This window comes from Vanacampus margaritifer, chromosome 3, assembly GCF_051991255.1.
Source record: "Vanacampus margaritifer isolate UIUO_Vmar chromosome 3, RoL_Vmar_1.0, whole genome shotgun sequence".
In the NCBI taxonomy this organism is placed as follows: domain Eukaryota; kingdom Metazoa; phylum Chordata; class Actinopteri; order Syngnathiformes; family Syngnathidae; genus Vanacampus; species Vanacampus margaritifer.
The window spans coordinates 20817735-20842558 of NC_135434.1; the positions used below are offsets into that span (position 1 = coordinate 20817735).

Genomic DNA, 24824 nt, shown 5'->3' on the forward strand with positions numbered 1-24824 from the left:
ATTTAAATGTGTTACACTGATACTGATGACATTAGGAGCGCCATGAACTTTTTGTTAGAATTGTAAAACAAAGATGTCTATTATGTAAGATAATTTTATCCATCCATCCATTTTCTTAACCGCTTGTCCTCACAAGGGTCGCTGGAGCCTATTCCAGCTGGCATCGGGCAGTAGGCGGGGTACACCCTGAACTGGTTACCAGCCAATCACAGGGCACACAGAGACGAACAACCATACTCACAATCACACCTATGGACAATTTGAAGTGTTCAATTAACCTGCCATGCATGTCTTTGGAAATGTGGGAGGAAACCGGAGTACCCGGAGAAAACCCACGCAAGCACGGGGAGAACATGCAAACTCAACCCAGGAAGGCCAAAGCCCGGACTCGATTCCACGTCCTCAAGTTTCATGAAAATATGCTCACAGACATTCCAACAAAAATTAGAATTTGTATTTTTATTTTTTATTTTTTTTTATAAATGTGGACGCCAATATCTTTTTCCTTTCACTGAAAATAATATCAGCTCCAAATATCGGTTATTGGCTTTCTTGGCTGCGAAATATCAGTATCATCCCTGAAAAAACATATACAGTAGTCTATTTATAGTCTTGTTTTAATTAAACACAAAAGATTATCAGTCTGCTTTCATGGAGAACTATAAGAAATCAGTGAATATTTACTTTTGAGAGGATGAAATCAGAAGATTTTTTTTTTACAGTTTTAAGACAATTTAAACAATCAATTATCAATTGATGATTGATCGATTTATTTTGACACCTATGGAGCACACAATTGGGTGCTTGCATGTGGTAATTTGAATGCTATATGCAAGGATACTAAAAACAAAACATTCAGAGCCTCCCCCTTGCCTTACATTTCTCGTTCACCCCCTGCAGCGATGCCAGGGAGGTGCATGATGACTGACAGCCTTGTGACGTGACTCACTTGCGTCTACTTGCTTGCGGCCTTGCTCCTTTCTCGCTTCAATAAAGAGATAAAAGAATATTGACGTCCCGGGCTACACTTAATGTAAATTGGGCATGCTATCTATGTATTATTTATAGGGAACTCTGTAGACAGTTCTACAGAACTGGGAGCTAAGCTTAGAGGAGATTAGGCATGCTATCTCGTTCATTTACCAGGGAGTAATTGCTAAATTGTAAAGGAATTAGAACGTAGTGAGGTTCCCTAAAGGCATTGTATCTTGTAAAGCAGGTGGCTGCCACCAACCAACCGTTACCCCTTCTGTGCCAAACAAATACATCCAGGCTTGAGTGACTGACTACATCTGTCAAACAGAGTTGATGATGTAATAACTTAACATTTGATTGGGTATTTGCATAACCCGCTTAAGTTTCTCCAGCTACCTGAAGATATGGATTACTGCACAGATGAACAAATCAGACTATATCATTTAATTTAAACACAACATATTTTATTAAGAAATACAAGCTATTCTTTACTTCCTTAGTTATTTAGGTATGCATGACCCTAAAAAAACAATAAATTCCACATGCTTATCTCAAAAACAGCCCTGCATTTTCCACGCTACTTTCTTGAGTCTTGTAACTTTATCAGAAATGGTAAGACTGACAGAATGTTTCTTTCAAACACAAACCTTTCCTTTCTACACTTCCAAATTACTTTTGCCGGGTGCATAAACACAGGAAAAGCAGCCTTACCTTGTTGTCAATGTCACTCTCACTGTCACACTATAAGACAAAAGAAGCAGACAGAGGAAATATAAGGAATTATTCATTAGGCTCCCCATGCAGCTCATAATCAATGCTGATGTTATTTTTGTGAACAACCTCTCATTCACTGACAGCTTTCATAACAAACAACACAGGATGAACGGAGAAAGGAAAAGTGTTGTAGTCTCTGAGAGGTTTTTGTGTTTCAAAAGCAAGACAGACACGGAACAATTCCGATGATTCTGCAACAAATTCAATGTTGTACACATACAAAAGATAAAAAAAAGCGAATCCTTCTACACAGTGTGTTGTTTTATAAAGAGCCAGTTCAATAACTTCACATTCTGCTTGTCATTTAGCTTTTTAACTGTGCTTTTAAATTGGACAATAGTATCTCAAGGACACAGGGCTTTGACTGTCTGCGTCCTTAGAACCTATTAAGTGTGGTATTTACCAATCCACCTTGTGACAAATACCAGTCTTTAAGTTGCATTCACGTCTCTAAAACGCTGAAGGAACTTAATAACAAGGCTGCTTTCAAAAATATGCCTTGTCTGGCATGTTCACAGGACAAATTGTCCTCTATTTAGCCAGGAATTGAAAGGCTGGTATGACTGAGGTCTTCAGGTCGTCAGCCCTGAGATGTCCACAGAAAGAAATCCTTATCTACAGTAATAAAAGTTGTTAAATTCAGAAATAAGAAAAACATTTTAGACTGAATCTGAAAGAAAGTATAAAGTGAAGGCTGCCATAGACTAACAATACAGTAACATTGTCAAGTTTGATCTATTTAAATAATATTTCTCACATTTTCCTCTAATGGATTTTTGACAGTAACTCTGAGATGCTTTAAAACAAGTATATGCAAGAAACTTGCACAAAGAGGAATGGTTAAGCTGAAGGCCTGTCACAATGGAGCTCACATCAGGCTACATAAGAAAAAGCACAATTTGAGTGAATAGAAGAGAGCAAAAGGACCTTGGGCTGAAAAATTGATTGCTTTTTGATAGAAATTGCGACCAAGCCAAAGTGACCGTCAAAACTTTTTTTTTTGCAGTGCTTCTAACTAACTCAGTAAGAATATGTTGTATCAACCAAACATTTCACACATAAACACTCTCTCCAAAAGCTGCACTTGCTAGCTCGCATGGATCAGCTAAACATTAGCCTTCCACTCCTCGAAGTAACTACTCCTCGCCGCCTCCGTGACGGCAAATTTGCAACACTTCTATTAACTCTTTTACTGCCAAAGACGTTAAATGACGTTCTGCAAAAACCTACGGAGGAGCGGCAAAGACGTTAAAAGACGTCCACCCACTTTTTTTTTTTTTTTTGAAACGGGTGGAGTAAAGCCTTGCCCAGCTGTGGTGAAAGTTTCAAGCAGGTCTAGTGAGTCTAATGACTATGATCATCGATGATGATGATGGTGACTCCAAGGTTGGAAGCGTTGACGCGGCAGTAGAAGACGTGAGGGCGGAGCTAAAAAAAAAAAAAAAAAAAGCCATCTGGCTGAGGAAGCGATCAATGGCGGTTGCAAGCAGCTCACACTTGGGAATTTTTTTCAAAGACGAAAGGCATCGACCAACGCTAAAGAGCACATTGATGACGACGATGATCATCATCGATGATGATGATGGTGACTCCGAGGTTGACGCCGAAGTTGGAAGCGCTGACGCGGCGGCTATGACGACGCCATAAAGGTTCACGGGCTAGCGATGCTAACACCGGAAAACGCGGAGCACAACCAAGCACGCTCAGGCGGACGTTCAATCGGACGACGAAGAGTGCCCCGAGTCCAATGCATATTCATCGGAGGAGTGGGTACAGACTGCTACTTGCTATTCCCCGGAAAAAAAGGCCGTCAAGAAAGTGTAACGTCTGCACGCGAAACGGACAATCGAAGTGAAACGTATCTGTTGTGCAAAATCCTGCTCCCTCTCCTTGCACGCAGGGCAGAAAAACTGTATTTGAAACATCCACATAATTGTAAATAGTACCACAGCTGCACACATTTGTAAATAGTTTGTGAAATTGTTTTGTCAAATTGTTACACTGTTGAATGGAAATAAACGTATTTTGCAATCCAAAAACACTTTTTCATTGTTGGTGGTGGTGTATTACAGAAGTAAAGCACTATTTAGGTGTTTGTGGCATCATTCATGGACAAAAAGAAGTGTACTATTCACTAGAGTGCATGAAATAACATCGTTTCACAAAAAGCTCTTTTTCTCCGCTTTTTGTTTCAAAACAGAGCATTTCGGTGAAACTAACCATTTTCTATTGTTGATTACTGAAGAACGGAATAAGGTAGAAACAAACTTTCATTTGGTAGTATGTGTGTTTCCATAGTCCAAACACAACGTTTTCTGTGGACCTTGAAAGATCAGTCAAAATGCTTCAATCGGCTGGCACTGGCGACATCCCGTTTCTAAAAACATCTGGCAGTCAAAGAGTTAAGCATCGTTATTACTAAACGCGAACAATGTGTAGCCTAAGCATGCAACACGGAGCAAGGGAGAACGGAAGAGGCCAATGCTAATCGCTAAGCTAATGTTGCGTTGCCAAACACCAGAAAAAGTGCTTCACTGTACAATACACTTTTCACAGAAGTCTGGCTGGAACCGCATTCAAGCGGAGAACAACTCGCTAAATCAATTTAACTTTGCTAAGGGACTATATGTTATGTATTTGTTAAATTTATTTCATTACATAGAAGAAAAATGGACATGAACATTATGTTTACATGAAAATTCAAAAATTTGAATGAAAAGAAACAGAGAGAACAGGAAATATTTGCTTTTCACATTTAAATAACTTCATACTTCCATAATAGTTTTTACAATTCATATCATGATAGGTACATTACTCTGACGAGATTATGTTTATACCTGCAGCGCTCAGGCCGTAGTCTCCATTTGAAAGAAAAACAGGGGGGGGGGGGGGGGAACAATTTACTGGTACATATGATCTATGTTGTATTTGTGTACAATGAACAAAACATTTGGTCTTAAAAACTGTCATGGTCTGTGTTTTGGTTTCGTTTATGGGTCATGTTTTCCTTGCGTGTCTCCCTTTGTCAATGTCTCGTCAAGTTTTATCATGTCCTCCTGTGCTTGTTATGCCGGGCCCTGGTGTTACCCAATTGGCTCCCCAAGCCACATGTGTCTTGTCCAGGTGCCTCTCGTTGTCTCGTTACTATGTGTATTTAGTTCCCTGCTTTCTTTCAGTCCTTGTCGAGTCATTGTCGCTGTCACACCCATGCCATGTTCCATCGTCATCATTTCTTCGCTTAGCCGTGGTCCTGTTGGGTTTGTTGCTTTGACTTGTGTTTTTGGATATTGTTGATTTTGTTATTTTCGCCAAGTACCTTGTTTGCCTTTTTCTTAATTAAATCCCCTTTTTGACTGCATCCTTGCCTGGCTACTTTTGCTCCCTGCATTTGGGTCCTCCACCAAACTCCACCCTCCTGACAAAAACAACCAAATATGTTTTACATAAAGTATACAGTACATATTTGTGTCTACAACTTGAAAAAGCTCCCACAGCCTCTTGAGTGTCCTTCTTTAATTAGATTAATAGCCTTCGCCTTCAATATTTCTAATGGTATAGTGTAAATTTCTGACATTTTGTTAATGTACAAAGTGAATATTACCCTGAAGCTTGATTTTGAGGAAGAAAAAAAATTGAATTCAAAATCAAAATTTCTGTCTAATTAAATCAGAATTCAATATTTCCTGAAATTGTTCAGCTCTAAAAGAGCTCCTGTGAAAAATAAAATAAAATCAGTCAATGAAGTCCCTTTAGCAACATATTTAAGTGGACCCTCTTTATTTTGTTTCACTCGCTTGAAGAGTTGGGATGTGGAGGAGGGAGCTGGGTCAATGGAGGCACAGCAGCCTTTTGTTGCCCGTGTGGTGAGTCCAAATGTATAATTAAGTAACAAGAGTAATCAGTGCAAGGACTCAGTGGCCAAGATCTCTCAAAAGTGGAGTGGCGAAGCAGGGAGCCTCTACGCCTTGTGAGGCTTTCAATTCTGCAAAGACAATGAATGCAGCTTGTATGTAAAAATGACCCTGTTTAAAACCAGAGGTGTGAATTTTTACAAATTGTCGGTCCGTCTGTCAGTAATGTTATGTTAACCACACTTGCAGGGGCATTCCGTCTCGTCATTCGTCAATAAAACGGGCATCCGTCAGTGACGGCCTGAGAGGTACATATGTACGTGACCCAGTCGGTGTCAATTACGCTGATGGACAAAAACCCATTTTCATCAGTGCTAAACCCGTCTTAAAAAAAACAAAACATTTCTCAACATTAGTTGTTTGTAAGCAAAAAGGACATCTGACAGACAGTCCGTCCATCCCGACAGACTGCCCAGTTCAGAAATTACACGTATTACTTATGATATGATTTGTTGATATACATGAACTGAGCAAATCTTGGTGAAACTAATAAAGTGTGTAGCATCCCAGAACATAAACAAGATTACAAAATTGCAGACCCAACATCTTAGAGTCTACAGGAACATTAACTGCCGTAAAAAAGCGTCACCACATAATGCAAGATCTTCTATAATACTGTGCAGGCAAGTAATTTACAACATGGGATATGACTGGAATTAATCGGAGAGGCTGTTAACATGCTTCGGTGAGTGCAGTTGTTTTTAGTACACCAAGAAAGTCAGAGACAATGTTATGCTGTTGGAAAAAAAAATACTGTTGTGAACGGGTTATTTTTTATTTGATGTACACGTTCTGAGTATAGTTTTGTATGCTGATTGCAGAGGTTCCTGTGTGATAAAAAACCTTTAAAAAAAAAAAAGATTTAAAATCCTTATATCAGAGCTTTGCCATTTGCGAAAAAGACCTTTACCAAAGAGAATTGAGCATCAAGAAAATCAATGGCCTCAGGCCTCTCCTCAATCGATTCTCCATTCGGAAAACAGATTGTGGGCAAATGCAAGCAATTCCTACACAACTTGTTTAGAGGGAATCCCAAATTTAAATCACCATCCATTAGTTCCCAGGTGCTTACTCTTAGTCTATTAAGCAGCACATTCAAAAATAATGTTCCTGACTATGTTTCCTACTGAGTGCTAATAATATAATGAAATGACATGATGCAACTTCCATTGCACATCTAACTTCGACCACTGGAGACAAGTTGAACCCTCAGTGATGAATGTAAAAACTTGTTGTACACTACAGGAGAGCCTAAAATAAACTACAAGTAAAGGTTGATCCAAGCAGGGGTTCGAGAAGAAGTGTAGAGGGCAAACACAACAATGATAAGAATGGGCAAGGATGGTGCTGTAGAGATGAAGGGATGATTGGGTGGAAGTAGTGTTTGAGTAGTGTTCTCATTGCCTTGTGCAATTGCCTTGTCGAGCTATTTGCTATGGCTGAGAGCAATAGAATAAGCTCCAAACACATTCAATTGGCCCCTGCTTGAGTGAGAGATTGGAAGAAAGGGCATCATTTTGTACTTTCTACCATAGACATGCATAAACACATCCATGAACAATGTCATGGTTGTGGTAGACTTCGGCCCTCTACCGTAGGTGGCTCACTAATCGGTGTGACGGGTTCAATGTCACAGTGTACAAATTCATAAATATACAGTATAATATACATCCTGTATATGTTGGGGCTGGATTCAGTGGATGCTTCCTTGTTCACTCTGATTCACTGTCTCCTCAGCCAGCACATCAGACAGATGTATTTGACATTTACACAACTTTCAACAGTTCACAGACAAGATATTTATTACATCAGGACCCCGGCTACTATAATTTCTTGACCTAGGTAGGGCCTCGAAGGTGACCTGGAATCTCATCTCTGAAATTAGCGGTGGAGAAATAGGTAATGGTAATGGGCTGAATATCTTGATCTTCTTCAACATTTTCTCTGCCAGATTCTGATAGACGTGTACAGCAAAGACAATAAGCGTTGCGCATCCCTGAACACATTAAAGCGACCGGTTCAAATTAATCGCACTGTTCCACTTGTCATACTCTGAGGAAAGTCAGGCATGAGTTGTGCCAAGGGGACAGAGAGAAAAGTCGGGATAAACAACAATTTCCTAACAGGGGCACTAAAAACTGTCTGCCTGAATACTGATTGCAAAACTTGCGACACAAAATCAAAAACAACCAGAACTGTCACTGTTAGTCCTTTCATAAAGACATAAGTAGTGTATTATTTGTCCTATGAAGAAAGCTTGACAAGAGCTTAAATGCGAACTAAGTGTTTCCTTGTTTCCAGCTGTGTTGCATTCATAGCACTCCAAAAAATTATTCAGGCCAGAGAGTGAATGCTACAAATGGGAAAGATGATATCTCTGACTGAACACTGACTGACACCAAATGTCTCACTGATCCCTGGGGTATTTAGAATATGGGAAAAAGCCAACACCTGATAGATTGATTTTTCGATTTGCTTGTGGAAAGACAGGTGTAAACTTGATTGCTCACACAAAAGATGTGGAAGCTTATCTACTTATGAGAGCACCCAGTATTACTATTATGGCTGAAGTTTATTTTGTGCATTCTGGAAGGAATTTAATATGCACGATGTAATTAATCAAAAATGAGACAAACTGCAAAATCTGATTTTGCATGTTTAAAGACTGTACCTGAAAGGAAAATGCAAACCAGTGTGCGAGGTGTTGTCAGCGTAACGGAGGCAAAATGAAAGGGGACAGGTAGCTGTTTTCTGCTCGTATAAATATTTTTGAAACCTAAAAACAAACACAACCAAAAATCATCGTGACATATCGTCTTCAGTATTGCAAATTTGGAGCTTCTGAAAGTCATAAAACGTAAAACCTTCTTCAGCTCTGTATTTCTGTGCCTCTGGGTCAATTCAATGCAATGAAAATTGGTAATGGCCTCTCCCAGGACACATTTTCTGGGTGTATTGTCCCAAAGCTACATAGAATGAACATAAACTTGTTTATCTAATTGCTACACAGTTGGGACGAAAATGAACTAAAACTTGGGTTTTGTGCTGGTTTTCCCAAAATAATTGAATCAATCCATCTCTTTTGTTTAACCTTTGATGACCTTTTCCACTATCACTTACAATTCCATCACTCCATTCACTTTATTTTGTGCTTGCAGTGCTCTCTCAAATGTTCCATAGTAAAAACCAGCAGATCTGCAAAAATGCAAAAAAAACTCTTTTAAATACAGCAGTCTCCACCACTTGTACAGCTGTTGCCAACAGTGTGTAATCTGTTAAGAGTGAGTGAACAAGCAATTTAGAGTCTGCTGTTTGAGATTTTAGCAAAATATCACAATCTTGGTAGATCATGCGGATCCAACTTTTAAATTAGAGCAAACATGCAATGCACTGCCTGCTATTTAGTATCTTAGTAAATTAGGCCCAATGTCAACTCATTGAAAAAAATGGGTTCACAGCAGAAGACATATGTCCAGTTCCTTAAATAACAGTATTCCTGTTTGTAAGGGAGAGCATCCTAACAAACCCAGACCTCCGATGGTGAGTGCAAACTGATAATGGCCCATTTAGAGAAAGGTTTCGGTTTTGGGAGAACAACAATTTTCTGCAGCAATTTCCCACCTGTGGATACATGGACGCAGACCACAGAGCTGTGGCCACTCTATTTGGGTATAAAGACACCCACTGGCAAAGTCTGAAAATTCAGGAAAGGTCTCTTTGGTCCAAGTGAGAGAGGAAGTTTAAGGCAAAGGTATTATTGTAATCCGAGTTAAAACATCAAAATAACAGTAGGGCAACTTTGAGCCGGATGAAAATAGCTCAAAATACGGGGTGTGCACAGGTCACAAAAGGATGTGGTCTCTTAAATAAAAAATGGAATTTAAAATCAAGTGGTTGCATTTGACTCCATTGGTTGTGAAAACAAAAGTAAACAATGTGACTTGTTAACAGGATCAAATCTGTGCAGCCGTTTGACCCTTGACCTCATTGACGTGGGATTACCCTGGAGTGAGACGAGCAGCTCCTAGATTTGGAAAATATTGATGCCAGTGAAGTTGTAAACTCCTGAGGCAATGAGGGATAGAAAATAAGTTATTTTTCATATAAATGTTATCGATCTTAGACTTTGGCTCTGCATGCAAAAAGAGTGATTGGCTTCAAGACAGGACATGTCTAGAAAAATGCCTTTTGCATTATCCAGATGCACGTGGGCCTCTGGTTTGGAGCTGACAAACTTAAGGGAAGTATGAGTGGGTACCAAGTAAATGAAGCCGGTTGGGGACAGATATAGTCTTGGCCTGGGGCCAAACAAACCAAACTTTAACATTACCCAGAGTCCCTGTAAACGGCTCTGAGACCTGGCAGCACTCTGCTCGACATCCATGCAAAATATGTGGCCACAAGGTAGGAGAGTGTACAGATGGATTGACAAGAATAGTGTCAGAAGTAAACGAGTTCCTTTACTTACCTACCTTCTCTTACTTCCTAAAGTAAAGGACTGTCTTTTCATTTCAAGATGAAATCCCTGAGCACTCACTGCAATGTGGAATGACAACACAGGCTGGGCTGCTGGTGCGATCCTTGGAGGAGTTTGACGAGAGAATAACAGACCATAATGGCAGATGTATAAGGGAAGAGGGAGAAATTTTTCGCTCGGAGACAGAGAAGAAACCGGACAGAAACTAGAAGGCACAGGGAATTCGGAAAAGTAATATGAATATAGCTGAGGAACAAAAATGTGGATCGAGGGAAAAGAATACAAGCGGCAAGAAAAAGAAAACTGTGATTTATGTGTTTTGTTTCTTCACAAAAAAAACTCCATTTAGCTTTTCCTTGTCTTTTCTGGCTGTATAGCAGCAGCTCTGTCCCTTTCAGAGGTGAACGCTCTCACAGATGCAAATGCACTAGCCTTAACAGCTCCCACTGTTTTGACATGGCCCCAGGCCTCGTGCTCCAGCCAGGCACTGGGCATTGGAAATTTAAGTCGGGCATAGGAGAAATTAGGCGAGGAGGCAAGGAAATGGGATGTTGACTTGAACTGGCCCTGGGGGCATCTGAGAGAGTGTCCCTGTGCAGCTTCGCTGGATGCCTGACAGTTTGATGGAGTGAGTCGAGGCTACCCTGCGGCCCAAGCTGCCGTCTACGGCTCAGATGTAGCCCAGCGAGAAACATATTGAGCCTCCGGGCATCGCTCTGTACTGCGACTGCCCTCATCGCTCTCTTTCTCACTCTCTGTGCTGCTTCAACTGTCTCTCTCTTTCTCACTGATTCTGTGATTCCAATATAGACATAGATGTAAGATCATGATTAAAACAATATTTTCACCAACCAGTACACTTTTGTTAAGCTAATGTAACTTTTCAACTGTTTAACATAATATTTGTTTGCGTTTCTACCATGGGGTGAGGATACTGTAATTTGGGTGTTAGTAGTTGTAAGCTACATAAGTACTGTAGTAGTGTTACATAATACCAAAATGAAAGTGTAATCTGACAATAATTTTAGTAAAGATGAGGGTGACAAAGTACAGTTTTTAAACCATAAACAAAATTGGACTTTGAACACTACAATTTGTGTATCTTCTTCCCCACAAATGGGCAACTGATTCAAATGACTAAATTTACTGTGTAAGGTGCATGATATGTATTTAATAAGGTTTTATTTTTTTGTCACATGAAAATGACGATTCTCTGTCCCAAAAATTTGTAAGCCCTCATGACTGTGTTTTGGGTTGGGTACACAGCAGTAGAGAGCGGTCATAATAAGCAATTAATGCGTTGCATGCCCAAGCCCTTCAATAAAATCATTGAAAATATGTATCTGTCAGTGTCCTCTATTATACAATACATTAGTTCTACTGCTTTGGTCTTAAATCACTGTGTAATTTCTCCTGTTTTTCTTTCGGAGAGGTGGAAAGCCGACAGCTTGTTTCATGCATGCGCAATGAGAAATCAAGTTGTGTTAGTTCCAAGAGGTTGTTTCTTTGCGTGCGCCTTTTGAATGGCAAAAAAGCTTTCAGTAAAGCAGCACTAACAACGCGCATGTGCATAATTGGCTACCTTGGCTTGCTCTCCGGTAAACAGTCAGTGGTTGAGAAGAGGGCCGGCAAACGCTAGATTCTTTTTACCCAGGATGGGAACCATGACCGCCGGGGTAAATTTGTGAAAATCCTCGGTGTTCTGGAGGTCTTTGGGCGGCCGTATCTCCCAAACCCTAGGTCCTATCGGGGACATACGGGCATCCCCGGATTTGCCTCGACGAGACGTTTCCAACGATGTATGGCTCGTTGGCGTCCACGGCCTTGCGTCCCAGAGATAGAGGGCCGGCAAACGCCAGATTTTATGCACGAGGAGGCTCCAGCGTTCTCAGCCGTGCTCCGCGGGCCTCCGGCCATGCCCAGGACTGCTCTAGCGATAATATAATTTCAAGTGGTCGTCCTACTGAAGTAGCCTAACCATCACGAAAACGGGGAAGAATTTCGTCCCTCCCTTTCAAGCAAGGACGTACGAGAAACATAAATGGCTAGATGGTTGTCCACAGGTTAGCAAACTTTATTGTTGGTTGAAACCTCTTGCGGCTCTGCTGCGATGTAATTTTTTCCTCTCCTGGGTTTGGAGACTGGCTTCGTGGGCACGGGTCAGTTCTGAATACTGTCAATTGCAACGTATTGGCAAATTTGTGGGCATGTAATTTTGTCATTTCACTCACCACGGAGCTGGTTACATTACAGTGTATGTGCATCAACCTGCGCCAGTCTTGAATATTTCCGCTTTTATTTTATACCTACACAGTGGTGTGAAGTAATAATTAAATAATATTTAATATTAAAATTTATTATAAAAATACCCCAACATTTTTCTGCTCGTGCCCTCACGGGCGCTCGCATATGTGTCACTATACAGCATGCCCACTCTGAAAGGTCACCGCTCGCCACTGGTACACAGTACATTCTGTAAAGTAAAATTTACTCTAAACTGAGTCTATTTGGCCCTACTCTAAATAGAGTAAACTTTACAATTGGAAGAGAGTAAAAAAAGACAAGAAAAAGCCACTCAAGGGTTGAGGAACAACAAACCCACAACTTCAGGTTGGGAGACAGCCAATCTACTGCCTGAGCTATGCAGTTCCTGCAATGTGTTAGTATATCGCTTGTGTCAGCTGGAATCTTTGTAACTCCAAGACCAAAAATGTTTTTGGTCTCCTCTTGGATATAATCAAACAGTAGGAGTGGCATAGCTCAGGTGGTAGAGTGGCAGTCTCCCAAGTTGAAGGTCGTGAGTTTGTTTCTCAACCCTTGTTTTATTTTTTATTTTTAAGAAATAGTAAAATTTTGTCAAAACCTCTTTGCAAAATTTACTTAAAATTTCTGAGTGAAAAATCTTTTATATTTTTTTTCATGGCATAGGCTAATTATCTCGCACACACAAAATATACTTAGAGTAAAATTTACTCTGAATATTTTACTCTCTTCCAAGTGTAAATTTGACTGTATTTAGAGTTGGTCCAAATAGACTCAGTTTAGAGTCAAATGTACTCTATAGAATGTACTGTGTAGTTGTAAGTTGCCATTTAGATGCTATGGTCCGGTATTAGTCACTCTTAATTTTTACTATTTACTCTTATTTTGTCATATAGGTCTTTTTTTCTGTCATACAGAATTGTACCTTGTCCTAGCGGGAGTAACTGAGTGAGACTTTTGTCAGTACGTTGAGGTTTTGTCAGCCCGTCGTGGTTTTCTATCCTTACTCTTCCATGCAAGCTGTTCTTCCATATGTTCGAGGTCGCTTCCATACATCCAGCCTTGCTCTCCCCATCTAGGTTTCTCAGTCATGGTTTCATCGTTCTTCAAGGCCATCTGAATCCAGCCCTGCTCTCTTAAATTACTTTGTATTTTTGTATAGAATGACTCTCTGTTTTCCAACTCCCAAAACTTGTCTCCGTTTGTGTCCTAAGTCCTCACCTCATATGACAGTATCAATGCAGTTGCCAATATAGTGCTTTAGCTAGTAAAGAGTTTTTGTTTGTACCCTTCAAATCAGTAAAAACTAGCTTGACTTGAACCAAAGCTGTTAATATACATACCTATCTTTACATGCACAGGTAAATACTGTCTTCTGAACGGACACAAAAGATTAATCAGTGTTTCCCACAGATTTGAAATCTACTTAGGTGGGTGGACTCCGGCGGGGGGATGGGAGAGGGGTTGGACGGGAAGTGGGTCTCAGTCCTGTTACTACATCTCCTCTAGCCTCACGATCCACAACTAAATGACGGCGAACTAACGTTACATGTGGTACAGTGGTACCTCGGCTCACAAACGCTTCAGCTCACGAACTTTTCGCCTCCTGAACATTAAATTCGCGAGCATTTTGTCTCGGCTGACGAACTAGTTTTCGGCGGACGAACCAAATCTCGCGACACAAGAAATCACGAGAAGCTGACGCACGCTTACGGCGTCCCACTTCGTCGCCCCCTTTGTTTGAGTGCGGACGTGGTTTGTGTTCGGTAGACATTTTGGATCATTTTGGAGTACTTTTGGAGTGTACTTTTGCTACCATGGGACCGAAAAAGACCCCACAAAAGGCTAGTGTTAAGCCTAAGAATACATTGAAGAAAATTACGGTCGAGCAGAAGAAGGAGATCATCGACAAACACGAACGAGGTGCGCGTTTGTCAGCATCAAGTGAGAGCATCAAGACCATGTTAGCAAAGTGGAGTGATGTGCAGGATTTTGTCGAACAGTACCATTCAGAAAAGACTGTGGCTATGAGAATCATCAACATGATGAATGATAATGTGATGCCTCAGTTTCGTAAGACCTTATAACTCAGAAAGCAACAGGTGTCAATTAAGAGGTTTTTAGTCAGCAACAAGGATAAAGAGTCTCCTAAGAAGCAAAGAAGAGAAGCCACACCGGAGGACTCTCCTTCCAAACAGTAACTCCCTCCCTCCCTCCTCCTCCCACTCCATTCCATCAAGCCTTCAACTACTGTACCATCACAAAGGCAAGTTGCAAGTTTTGCAAATAAAAACACTTTATTATACAGTACAGTGTATTTCTTTAATTACAATACAATAGCACATTGTAATGTAATCAAAAAAAAGGTATATTTTGTGTAGTGTTGAGGCTTTTTTAGTAGAAAATTGTGTTTTATGGGGACCTGGGAACGGATTATTCTCATTTCAATGGTTTCCTATGGGAAATACTTGTTTGGAAGACGAACTTTTCGGCTCACATACTCTTTGTGGGAACCAATTAAGTTCGTGAGCCAAGGTACCACTGTATATCTTGTCGCGACACGTTTGTTTTCCTTTTTAAATATATATATATTTTTAATTTTTTGAAAACTTCTTGGGTGGTGGCCAATTTACTTGGGTGGCCCTCCCAAGTATTAACATGGTGTGGGAAATATTGGATTTGTTAGCTTTCTTTTTACTCCCCACCATTTTTTTTCTTCATAAAGTTGATGAGCACTACAGATGCTGTGTGCAGAGCTTAGGCCAGAACTTGGGAGGAAAGCAAGAGGAGAGGGAGGTGTTGGGAGGCAGAAGGAAGGGGAGTCAGGCTGTTGGCAGGCCACAGTCGTAATGAAAAGAATCTGGCAGTGGCCCACTGTGTGCTGGTCATGAGAAGCTTGTGCCGCCGGGGGGCTCTACTGCTAATTTAAGGGGGCAGCCAAGCGTTTCACGCTAGGCTTGTCATCAGGCCAGAGGGGGCCTCATACTGGGTGACAGCAATTGTGAGGGTGGGTAGATAGTTTGGGGAGTTGGTTTGAGGAAACCAGCAGAAAGGTTCACTTACCAGCACCCCGCCTTGTACCTCCTGCTTGCACTCTGCAATGATCAAACATCATCGTGGGGATGGTAGGGAATTACGAATGGATAACCTGCGGCAATGGTTGGAAGTGGACTCATCTTGCCTTTCTGTCTTTCTGCCTTCTCTACTAAGACTGCTTAGACTGTGTGTGCTCATCTCTTAAGTTAACAGGTAACCACTATTGTGGAGTAATATCATGGTGGGTCCAAATCCTTCAAATTAAATGATCTTACTGTTTTACTGCATACACACACACACACACATATATATATATATATATATATATATATATATATATATATATATATATATATAGTGGTTTCTCATTACATAGCAGTTTGATTACTGCAGATTCACTCTTTTGCAGATTTTATATTGTGACCATAATTTTAACTAATGTAGGTTTATCTCACTATTTTGCGTGTTTTCTTGCTATTTTTCTTCCAAGTCGGCACAGTCCCCCAAATTTATTTATTTTTGATAGGGGATTTTAGAAACTGAGACCGTGAACATTACAGCTCATTGCATCCAAAATTCCAATCCCCTCATCATGGGTGCATTTGGAAATATGCTCTGTACACAGTTGCTTTCTGAAGTTAATATGAGCGCAGCAAGTTATTCATGCACGCGGATCAGGATGATAAAATGGTTATTAACTTGAAATTTTTCTTTTTACAGTTGTATCTAAAAAACAGCTTACCTTGTACAACCCTGTGTTGCTTGGTAGCCAGAATGTACAATCCGGGTGAATAAATTCATTAGCCTTTTAGATACTTGTTGTTGAATGTAAAAACAGGTTGCCATGACTACCGTTCTTCTTCGTCATTTTCTTCTTATTTGCCGTTTTAAGAAGAAGACTTTTAAAAAGGATTTGTGGTAAATATTAGTCGGCTAAATGAAGGTGTCATATACTGTAACTGAGCTGATTTCAAAAGCAGGGCAAAGTGATCTAAATGACATAACTCACCTTTTGTCAAAATGTAACTAAAATGTTGGTGGCGGGGGCTTGGTTGTGTTTACCTTGGGCCCCCAAATGACATATCCAGAGTGGATGGATTAAGAAGGCAGCTAGTATACATGAGAGCTAATGAGGATTGCATTGACCATCAACACTGCATACACGTTTACGGTGATATGCTTCAATTTGGTGCAAAGACAGGCTCACAACGAGCAGGACTCTCTTCCCAGATTGACCATGAGGGACCCGGCCGGGGCTGCGACATTCCCCTTCTCCCAAGTCCCACACGGAGGGGGCGAAGGAAAATCTAAAGCCCTTGGTAGCAGCAACCACGTTGATAATTAAAAAAAATACTGATTTCCGTAACATTTGGCAGTTTAGAATTTTGCCACACAAATGCAAATTCACAATTTTATGTTTCAATGTGTTTGAAGTGCAAAATGCAAATTTTGACTCAGCAAACTGCAATTCAAATATGCTTATTTCAATGTTCTATAGAAAAAAAGGAAGAAAAAGGTTATTGTGAGAGATAAAGGCAGTGTTGAAAGGTGGTCGAAGGTAGAAGAAGGGAAGATTAACAGGCTGTGTGAGGAGTTTGTTGCCTCTGGAACAAGCCTCCACATGACAAAAAGTGGAAATGATATGAAGCAGAGCGAGGAAGACAGAGAGCTCTGTCGAGTGAAGGAGGAGAGAAGCAGCCACATTGCACATCTTCAGGCTGTGAATAATTTAGAGGAGCACTGGGGAGACGAGATGAAGATGAACACAAAACACTGGCAGCGTTTGACCTGGAGCTGGAGCTACATCAGTGCACATCACAGAGTGGAAAGCTTTCTCCGTCTTCCTCCCTCAGTGTGTATCCCTTTTCTTGGGGTTGCTCTTCATCTGCCTTCCTTTGTGGCGGCGAGGAAACAGCTGCATGCTATTCTAGTTTTGTCTCACATTCGATGAAACTCAACAGGATGGTTGACAACTCTCTTTTCCCCTGCTTTGGACATGGCAAAATAGTTTGAAGAACTTTTGCGCAAAACAAATCCTGTACATGCATGGCCAGAAAGCAGGAAGCCATGTTGGGTATGGATTCAAATTTCCTCAATCGATTCAATTTCGATTCACAAGAGTTCAGTTCGATTAGATTTTTTACGATTCGATTCACTTGAAGTTCATCTCTGATATCGATTAATTATGGAACATCAATTCTTCTTAAATATCAAGCACATGATAAAAAAATAAAGCAAATACGGATTACGGATGCAGTAATTGGTCAAATGATTTTACACAAACATTTTTTAGAGTTACACAAACATTGGCATCAGCAAGGATGAGATGAAAATATTTTCATAATTCTAATTCAATAATTGTAAATATAAACTATAACGATTCTGAATTGTCTTAAAGTGCAATAGGGCAGGTCTTCCATAAATGTAAGAAAATACTTTTTAATTCATGTCAACAGTAAAATTCAAGAACACAGTAAAAAAAAAAATCCTTTAAAATTCTATTTTCTTAAGAATTTATGGGGAAAAGAGATATGTAAATAATTCATGGCTTTATGACTCGATATTCGGCTTGAAAAGGAAAATTTATTCGATATGGATTATTTGATTTTTTTAAACACAGCCCTATGTTTAAGTACAAATTTTCTCCTTGTCCAAACTAATGTAAAAAGACAAAGACAAGAAAAAACGTTACTCTGCTGTCTGCAGTCAGGTTTGCATTGAATATGTGAATCTGTTCTCCATTTCTTTACCTGGATAAATAAAGGTTCAATGAATAATCACTTTAAAAAAGCCATCAATTTTGGAAACACGCAATTTTAAAAATAATGTTTTTTTGTATCAACATGAATAATAATAATAATAATATATACTGCATATATATGAATATGAAAAAAACAAACAATTGTTTCAAGTACATACACACATTGCATTTAAAAAAAAAAAGCTGCTCAATGAGATCAATATATGTTATCAGGGCTCGTAAATGCAGCCAGTCAGGATGTCATGTCATCCGCTTATGTGTGTGCGTACATGCATCTGTGTGTCAGTAATACAAGCAGAGGTACTTTTGAATCACTAATCACTCTGGTTGGAGAGAAATTTGATCGACTCTTACGAGAGGGCTTAGTTATTAGTGTAATGAACTAACTTTAGCACTAGACATGAGATGAGTGTTCAGTTCTCCACATTTCCAAACAGATAAGTGTGCCATTTGGTAGGAAATATTGGAAGAGCAGCTTCATGATCAAAATGAAGCTTCCATCTAAAGAAAATTTGCAATGAGGAAACGAGGCTTTTTTTCCTCCCTCACCCCTTCCTCACTCCACCATCCTCGAGCCTCCTTTTGCCGCTGTCTCTTGCTCAGTCTGTGTGGCTCATATTATTGGGACGTCCCTTGTTTGTAAATGTGCCAAGTTGTGTGCACCACTGCGGGCTGTCTATTATAAGCAGGCCTTTGGGGGCAGCGTTTCCATATGGCGCCACATATGGTGCTCAGCAGCATCAATTAATGTTGTTATAATAGTGATTTTTATGAGCCATGCTTTCACTGTGTTGCTGTCTTCTATATTCCTCCGAGTCTTCTTCCAACCACTGCAGATTATTCAAGCTGCTATTCTTCCTTTTCTTAGACCCTCAACAATTTGGTTCATGAACAGTCACAGCCTAAAAATGCCCAAATCTGAACGCTCTTTCCAGTCTTTCTTTTATAAGATAAAGGAAGGTTCACACTTTTCTACTGCTTTGCTCTGCAAAATATTTTTAATTTAACCCAATTCAAATTCAATTTGTCAGATTGGATCAGATTTCTAGATTTAACTAATTGGCTCCCACAAACGTATAAATATGTTCTATTTTAAATATTACCATGCTCCCAAAGACGTATTTATACGTTGTTGTTTTTAAAACATATTTTTTAAGCTAGAGCATACAGAAGTCTTTGATGCAGCCTCTGAACTGAAGAAAATGGTTGAAGCAATGCTAGTTATGACGAAAACGGCCGACAGGTGGCAGCAGAGTATAAGAGATCAACCAGGGCCTTTTTGCCCTTCTGTTTTAAACAGATTCGTGAATAATGATGAAACTTAGCTATATTCTAATGCTAATTGCTGCAAAACGAAGACAGATAGAAATATATTTTTTTCCTGATGAAAGAAGAGACTCTAATCTTTCTTTGGCAAATTCCATGTTTTATAGTAATAAAACACAATATTCTGTGGGCTTTGCAAAATCAGTCAAAATCATATACAACAGGGGTTGCTTCAGTGAAAATGGTTGGGAGTGAATGAGTTAAAACAGTAATATGTGTTCTCTGCAATATGACTACTTTGTGTGGTCCTATTAGGCCAGAACATGACCCATTAGTGTACACATTAGGCATGCATTCATGCACAAAGAAATCAGTAGGTGATATACGATTCAGAATCAGTGAGTTTTTCCCCTCAGTGCCTTTGGTAGAGGATCTGACAGGAAACTTAGCAAAAAGCTCATCTTAAAAAGCTCCCAGCCACCCCAGACTTGTCAACGACACCACAATTAGAGACCAGATCACTGGCAGTTGGCGGCGAGAAACAGCAAGCAACTCTTTCGTTTGAGGAACACACTCAAAGCAGGGTTTTAAAACGATTTCAAATTTCTAATCACTCTCAGGATAAAAGGCCTCAGTGTGTACGTTTGTCTCCGCACAGGGAGCTTCCCTTGCCATTTCTCTGGCTCTGATTCTGATTGTTTTTTTTTTTTTTGTGTTCATTTCTTTTCCAGCAGGCAGGCAAGCTGGCAGGCAGCGCTGTTTGAAGGTGCAGTCAGAAGCGAGTGTGGGCCTGATGCTTTGTAGTAATATTTCCAGCAGCACAATCTCATTACTCTTTGACGTGGGAGATGCATGCAGGGGCGGATTGTCATTTCATGCTGTCAAAAGTTCCGTGAGGGGAACCGGCGATGGGAATAGAACTTCAATGACCTGCATGTTTCTGGCTCATTGAGACTGAATATATTAAGCCAAATAACACACATACAATGCAATGGACCGGATGCTTGAGAATGCTTGTAAACTTAATGCCCAGTTCCCAAGAGTGAGGAATTTCTATCATCTGGTAACTCAAACAGCGGATCTATTTCATAGGCTCCTAAACCTGTCTGTGTAGATCTTCTGGGCCTAATTAACAAAGATGGGATCAAGTCACACATGTGCAAGTCTCAAGACATAACTTTGAAGTCCCAAGTGATTTTGCTTTGGTCAAGTCACAGAATACCCAAAGTCAAGTCGAGTCATGCGATGTGAAGTTAAGTCAAGAACTAAGTCACGTTACTAGGGGCGGGTAATATGGCCTAAAAATTATATCACAATATTTCAAAGAAATTTGCGGTGACGATATTGGTAATAATTACTGAACAATAGATTTGTGATTGGTGCTTTGGAATAATAGCACTTTTATTGCAGCACTATATTTAAGCCACCTTTTTACCACAGTTGAAATGTAAACCAAGTGTTTTAAATATAGCAACCGTAATGGGATAAAATGGAAATAAAAACAGGCCAGGTAGTGTTTGTTTACCCTGCAAGGTCTAATTGTAACATAACTGCTTAAAGCACATAAGGCACATTTACTTAGCAAATACAAAGTAAACACAAACCTTCAGAAGTCAGTGGCAAATTACATGAGTCAACAAAGTCCATTATTTTCTCCTGTGTGGTTAATCCTCGTGTTGTAGAGGAGAACAAAATTCACCGTACGGTAGCAGCCAGTTTGTGGCGTCATGCTCTGTACATCGCAGGCAATTGTATTGTTGAAAAATGTTTTCCACTGCGATTGTTTAGGCAGTGGTTATTTTTGCCGTAACCGGCAACCCTCCTGTGAGCGTTATTTTGCAGTGAATGTCAATGATTGGTCAATAAGAGGAGAAAATGCCGTGATTGCTTGTAGACATGACTAGTGGGTATAAATAATGGAAATGTGCATGTTTACGCCGCTGCGCAACAGCAACGCGCACGCTGTCTCGTCGAGAGCACGTTAGCCGAGCATAACAAAGTCACGTCAACTATGAGGAGAGTTACCGGTCACTGTAAGATAACCACCACGGATTGTTCATCTTGGCTAAACAATACGTCACTGCTTCAATATTATCCAACCACCGTCTGTTTTCTTTTCATAAGGAGTGCGTCTAAACAAGAGTGCTCCAGTAATGAACTTTTGTTCACGCCAAACAACACGAGCTGTTTCCATGCCCTCCTCGCGTGTCTTTAGCCTGCGCATCCTCTTAACTTTAACGGCAACAGTTGTCCTGCACAATTTGGAAACAATTGTATTTTTTGCAACATATCTGACCTCTTGTAACCAAACAGCCTCCAATGACGAAGGTAGGTCACTCCCACAGCCTCACACGCTCCAACATTGTTTTTAAGCAGCAGCGAGCGTCGCATGTACATCCAACTAGACACGAAGATGTATGATGTTACGCATTACGTCATCACGTCAATTTCGCGATATTTCAAATTTTTATCACCCCCCAAAAAATACACATCGTAGAAGGTATGATATGGAACATGTGCCATTTAAACATTTATTTTCCCCCCTCTATATAGGCTACTGTTGAATTACTTTCAGTTGTGTGCACTGATTTAGACTGTTGTTCAAGTCATCATGTCTCAAGTCAAGTCTTCAGCCCTTAACTCATTCACTCCCAGCCAATTTCACCGAAGAAATCGGATTTACTGGATTTCGACAGATTTTGCAAGGCACACAGAATTTTGTGTTCTATTGCTATAAAACCTGGGACCTACTAAAACAAAGATTAGTCTCTTCTTTTCTCAGGAAAAAATGAGTTAACTTCCAAAGTCCAGGTCAAGAATCAAGCAGTGACTCCAGTCGACTTGAGTCCCCATGAATAAATCTTCAGACAACACTGCATATACACAGGCAGCACATGCTTTAAAGGTAGCAAAGCTAAACATGTATACAGAGGAAAAGTCCTGACAGGCAAAAAAACATTCACATGGGATAACTGGTAGTCTCCCCACCAATGGAAAAAAACTACTTGGTTTTATCCTTCGAGCTGGAATTCACATTGAGTTCATTCAATGCACTAAAAGCTATGCCCTGTTTAAGAAACTGCCAGGCACTGATTGAAGGGTCTGGTTACCATGCAAACCCCAGCCTGTTGCTGGGGTGACTATCCCAAAGTGCTTCCTGGGTAATTTTCAAGGTCACTGGTTTGTGCACGCCTATGTGTTGCAGATGGGTCCACCCTCATTTAGAGCCCAGCAGGAGCTCTTTCATTATGCCCGGTGAATGGCCTCATTCATCTGCTTCACCTCGATTGGTCACACCGAGTCTCTTTAGAGCACCCATGACAAACTTTTCTCTCATTCTATCTCCTGATCGTCTACGTACCACCCACCTCAGTCACGCTTCAGCTTAGTTTGCGAACATGTGCTGGTTGAAAGTCTGGCATAGACCTTTGGTGGCAAACTCTTATTAGCTAATTAATATATAAAACCATTTTCCAGGCATGAAAATTGCATGTGTTGGGTTCTGGAGAAGAGATATTTACTGATCAGTGGTTTTGGCAACATACCATCGGACTACATTTTTTAAAATGTTCTTTATTAGTCCAACTTAATTCTTTATCTTAGTAAAACATTTTAGAAAATTAACTGCTTCTAACTTTATGGTAATGTTTTGGGGTAAAGTTGGTTGAGAGAAAACTGACTTGCAAACCTTGGCCTTAAATATTTTCAAACACTTTTAGGATGGAGGTGAAGGTACTTTAATTTCAACATACAAAGTACAGGGAAATTTGTTCTATGTATCTAAGCCATCCCCCCAAGGAGCCGTGGAAAGCAAACTTGCAGTTCTAATCCCAGAGAACAAATATTTTGTTTGGAAAACTGAGAACCCAGGAAAAAACACATTGTTATGGGGAGAACATGCCAACACCACACAAACAAATCCCATGAAAGTTTAGCAAAACATGCGGGATGACATAAAAGATCTTGCACGAAATATGGACATTTTAAAGCAGATATAAAGAGATATAGGTTTTTCATCTAAAGTTTTCTTTTCTTCATCAAATGTATTATATATATCACTGGCAGCAGGCCAAAACCTTGTACCTCCAAAATAGCCACTTTTCAGGAGATCCCCCCCTTAAAATTTGTTTGTTCAACCATTAACAATGCATCATCAAAGAGAGCAAGCCTTTTCCAACAATTTAGATTGGTCAATAATTTGTAAAGGTAACACCCACATGTGTGGACTGACCAATAGTATAGATTTTTTTTTAATATGGAATTTACCAACTTCTGATTATGAGGCTTCGGACAAACGCAGGCGATATGAAGTTATTTTTCTTTTCAACTTTTCTAGGGGTCACTGATGTAGTCGCCTAAAATGGTTGGGATCATGTTTTGATGTTTAGGGTTAGGTACCTTGATACCAGGGTTATGATCGGATCAAATTTTTCATTAAAGTTGGGTTTTATTTTCGTTTTCAACTTTTTTTGTTTTTGTTTATTTATTTATTTATTTATTTATTTTTAGCTAGTTTGAATTAATTTTTAGAACAGGTCTGTTAGTTTTTAGTACTTTTTTTGTGGAAAATTCTTCCTTTTATTTATTTATTTTGATGTAGTATTTGTCAAGTGAAAGATTAAAAAAAAAAAGTCACCAGTAGTACCTTTCTTTTTTTGTACGGATATATAAATTGATGACAAAAATTAATGACATTTTTGCTACAATTATAGCTATAGTTAGTTTCATAAGCATAAGATGTAATTTTACTTACCGGTAGTTTTTTAAGACTTTTCATTTTTATTTTATTATGAAAAGTTTTTTTCAATTGGATTTGTTCCCTTATTTTTCATTAACTATAATAACATTGCTCCATACTCTGTAGTTTTTATTCCAAATATTCTCTTTGTGTCTCTGACTTGCTCCAAAGGCATCAAGGAATTATTCCAGTTGAGCGCAGCATCATTTCCCCCCTAAGGTACTATAACAGCAGCACTTACTAAAGCCTGTGGGTCCACTATATTTTCTTTGGCTTTAAATGAGTCCCAAGTTTGACATGGTGCAAAGTGACTAATTGTCCTGGGTTGTCTGTGTGCCAGGAATGAGATCCACTTCAACTGGTGAAAGGCCCCACCTACCCCCAAAACCCCCACCCACCCCCACACTTCTTGGCTCACTATCTTTCTTCTTGCAGCAGATTTACCCACACTGCTTCTCAAACTACTGAGCTGTAAAATTGAGTGGAGGCTAGGCAAGATTCAAAATGAAACCTGGCATTGTGCGCGCACTAACCTTGAGGAGGGTCACTGCTGCTGGTGGCACCTAAAGAGATGGAAACAGAATATCAGCCATTTTGGAATGGACACAAGGTAAAAATGAGGAT

General features: G+C 39.9%; 1 protein-coding gene across 8 annotated transcripts in view; it reads right to left on the reverse strand.

The window, feature by feature from the left end:
* fbrsl1 (fibrosin-like 1) overlaps positions 1-24824 on the reverse strand; it is a 330931-nt gene that overhangs the window by 96742 nt on the left and 209365 nt on the right. For 6 of the 8 annotated variants that reach the window (XM_077560536.1, XM_077560541.1, XM_077560535.1 and 3 more), the window contains exons 5-6: positions 24734-24763; positions 1687-1716 (exon numbers count right to left, since the gene is read on the reverse strand). In XM_077560536.1, the coding sequence (XP_077416662.1) occupies positions 1687-1716; positions 24734-24763 (60 nt within the window). The remainder of the gene's footprint in view (positions 1-1686; positions 1717-24733; positions 24764-24824) is intronic. The other 2 variants (XM_077560539.1, XM_077560537.1) reach the window with 2 other exon arrangements.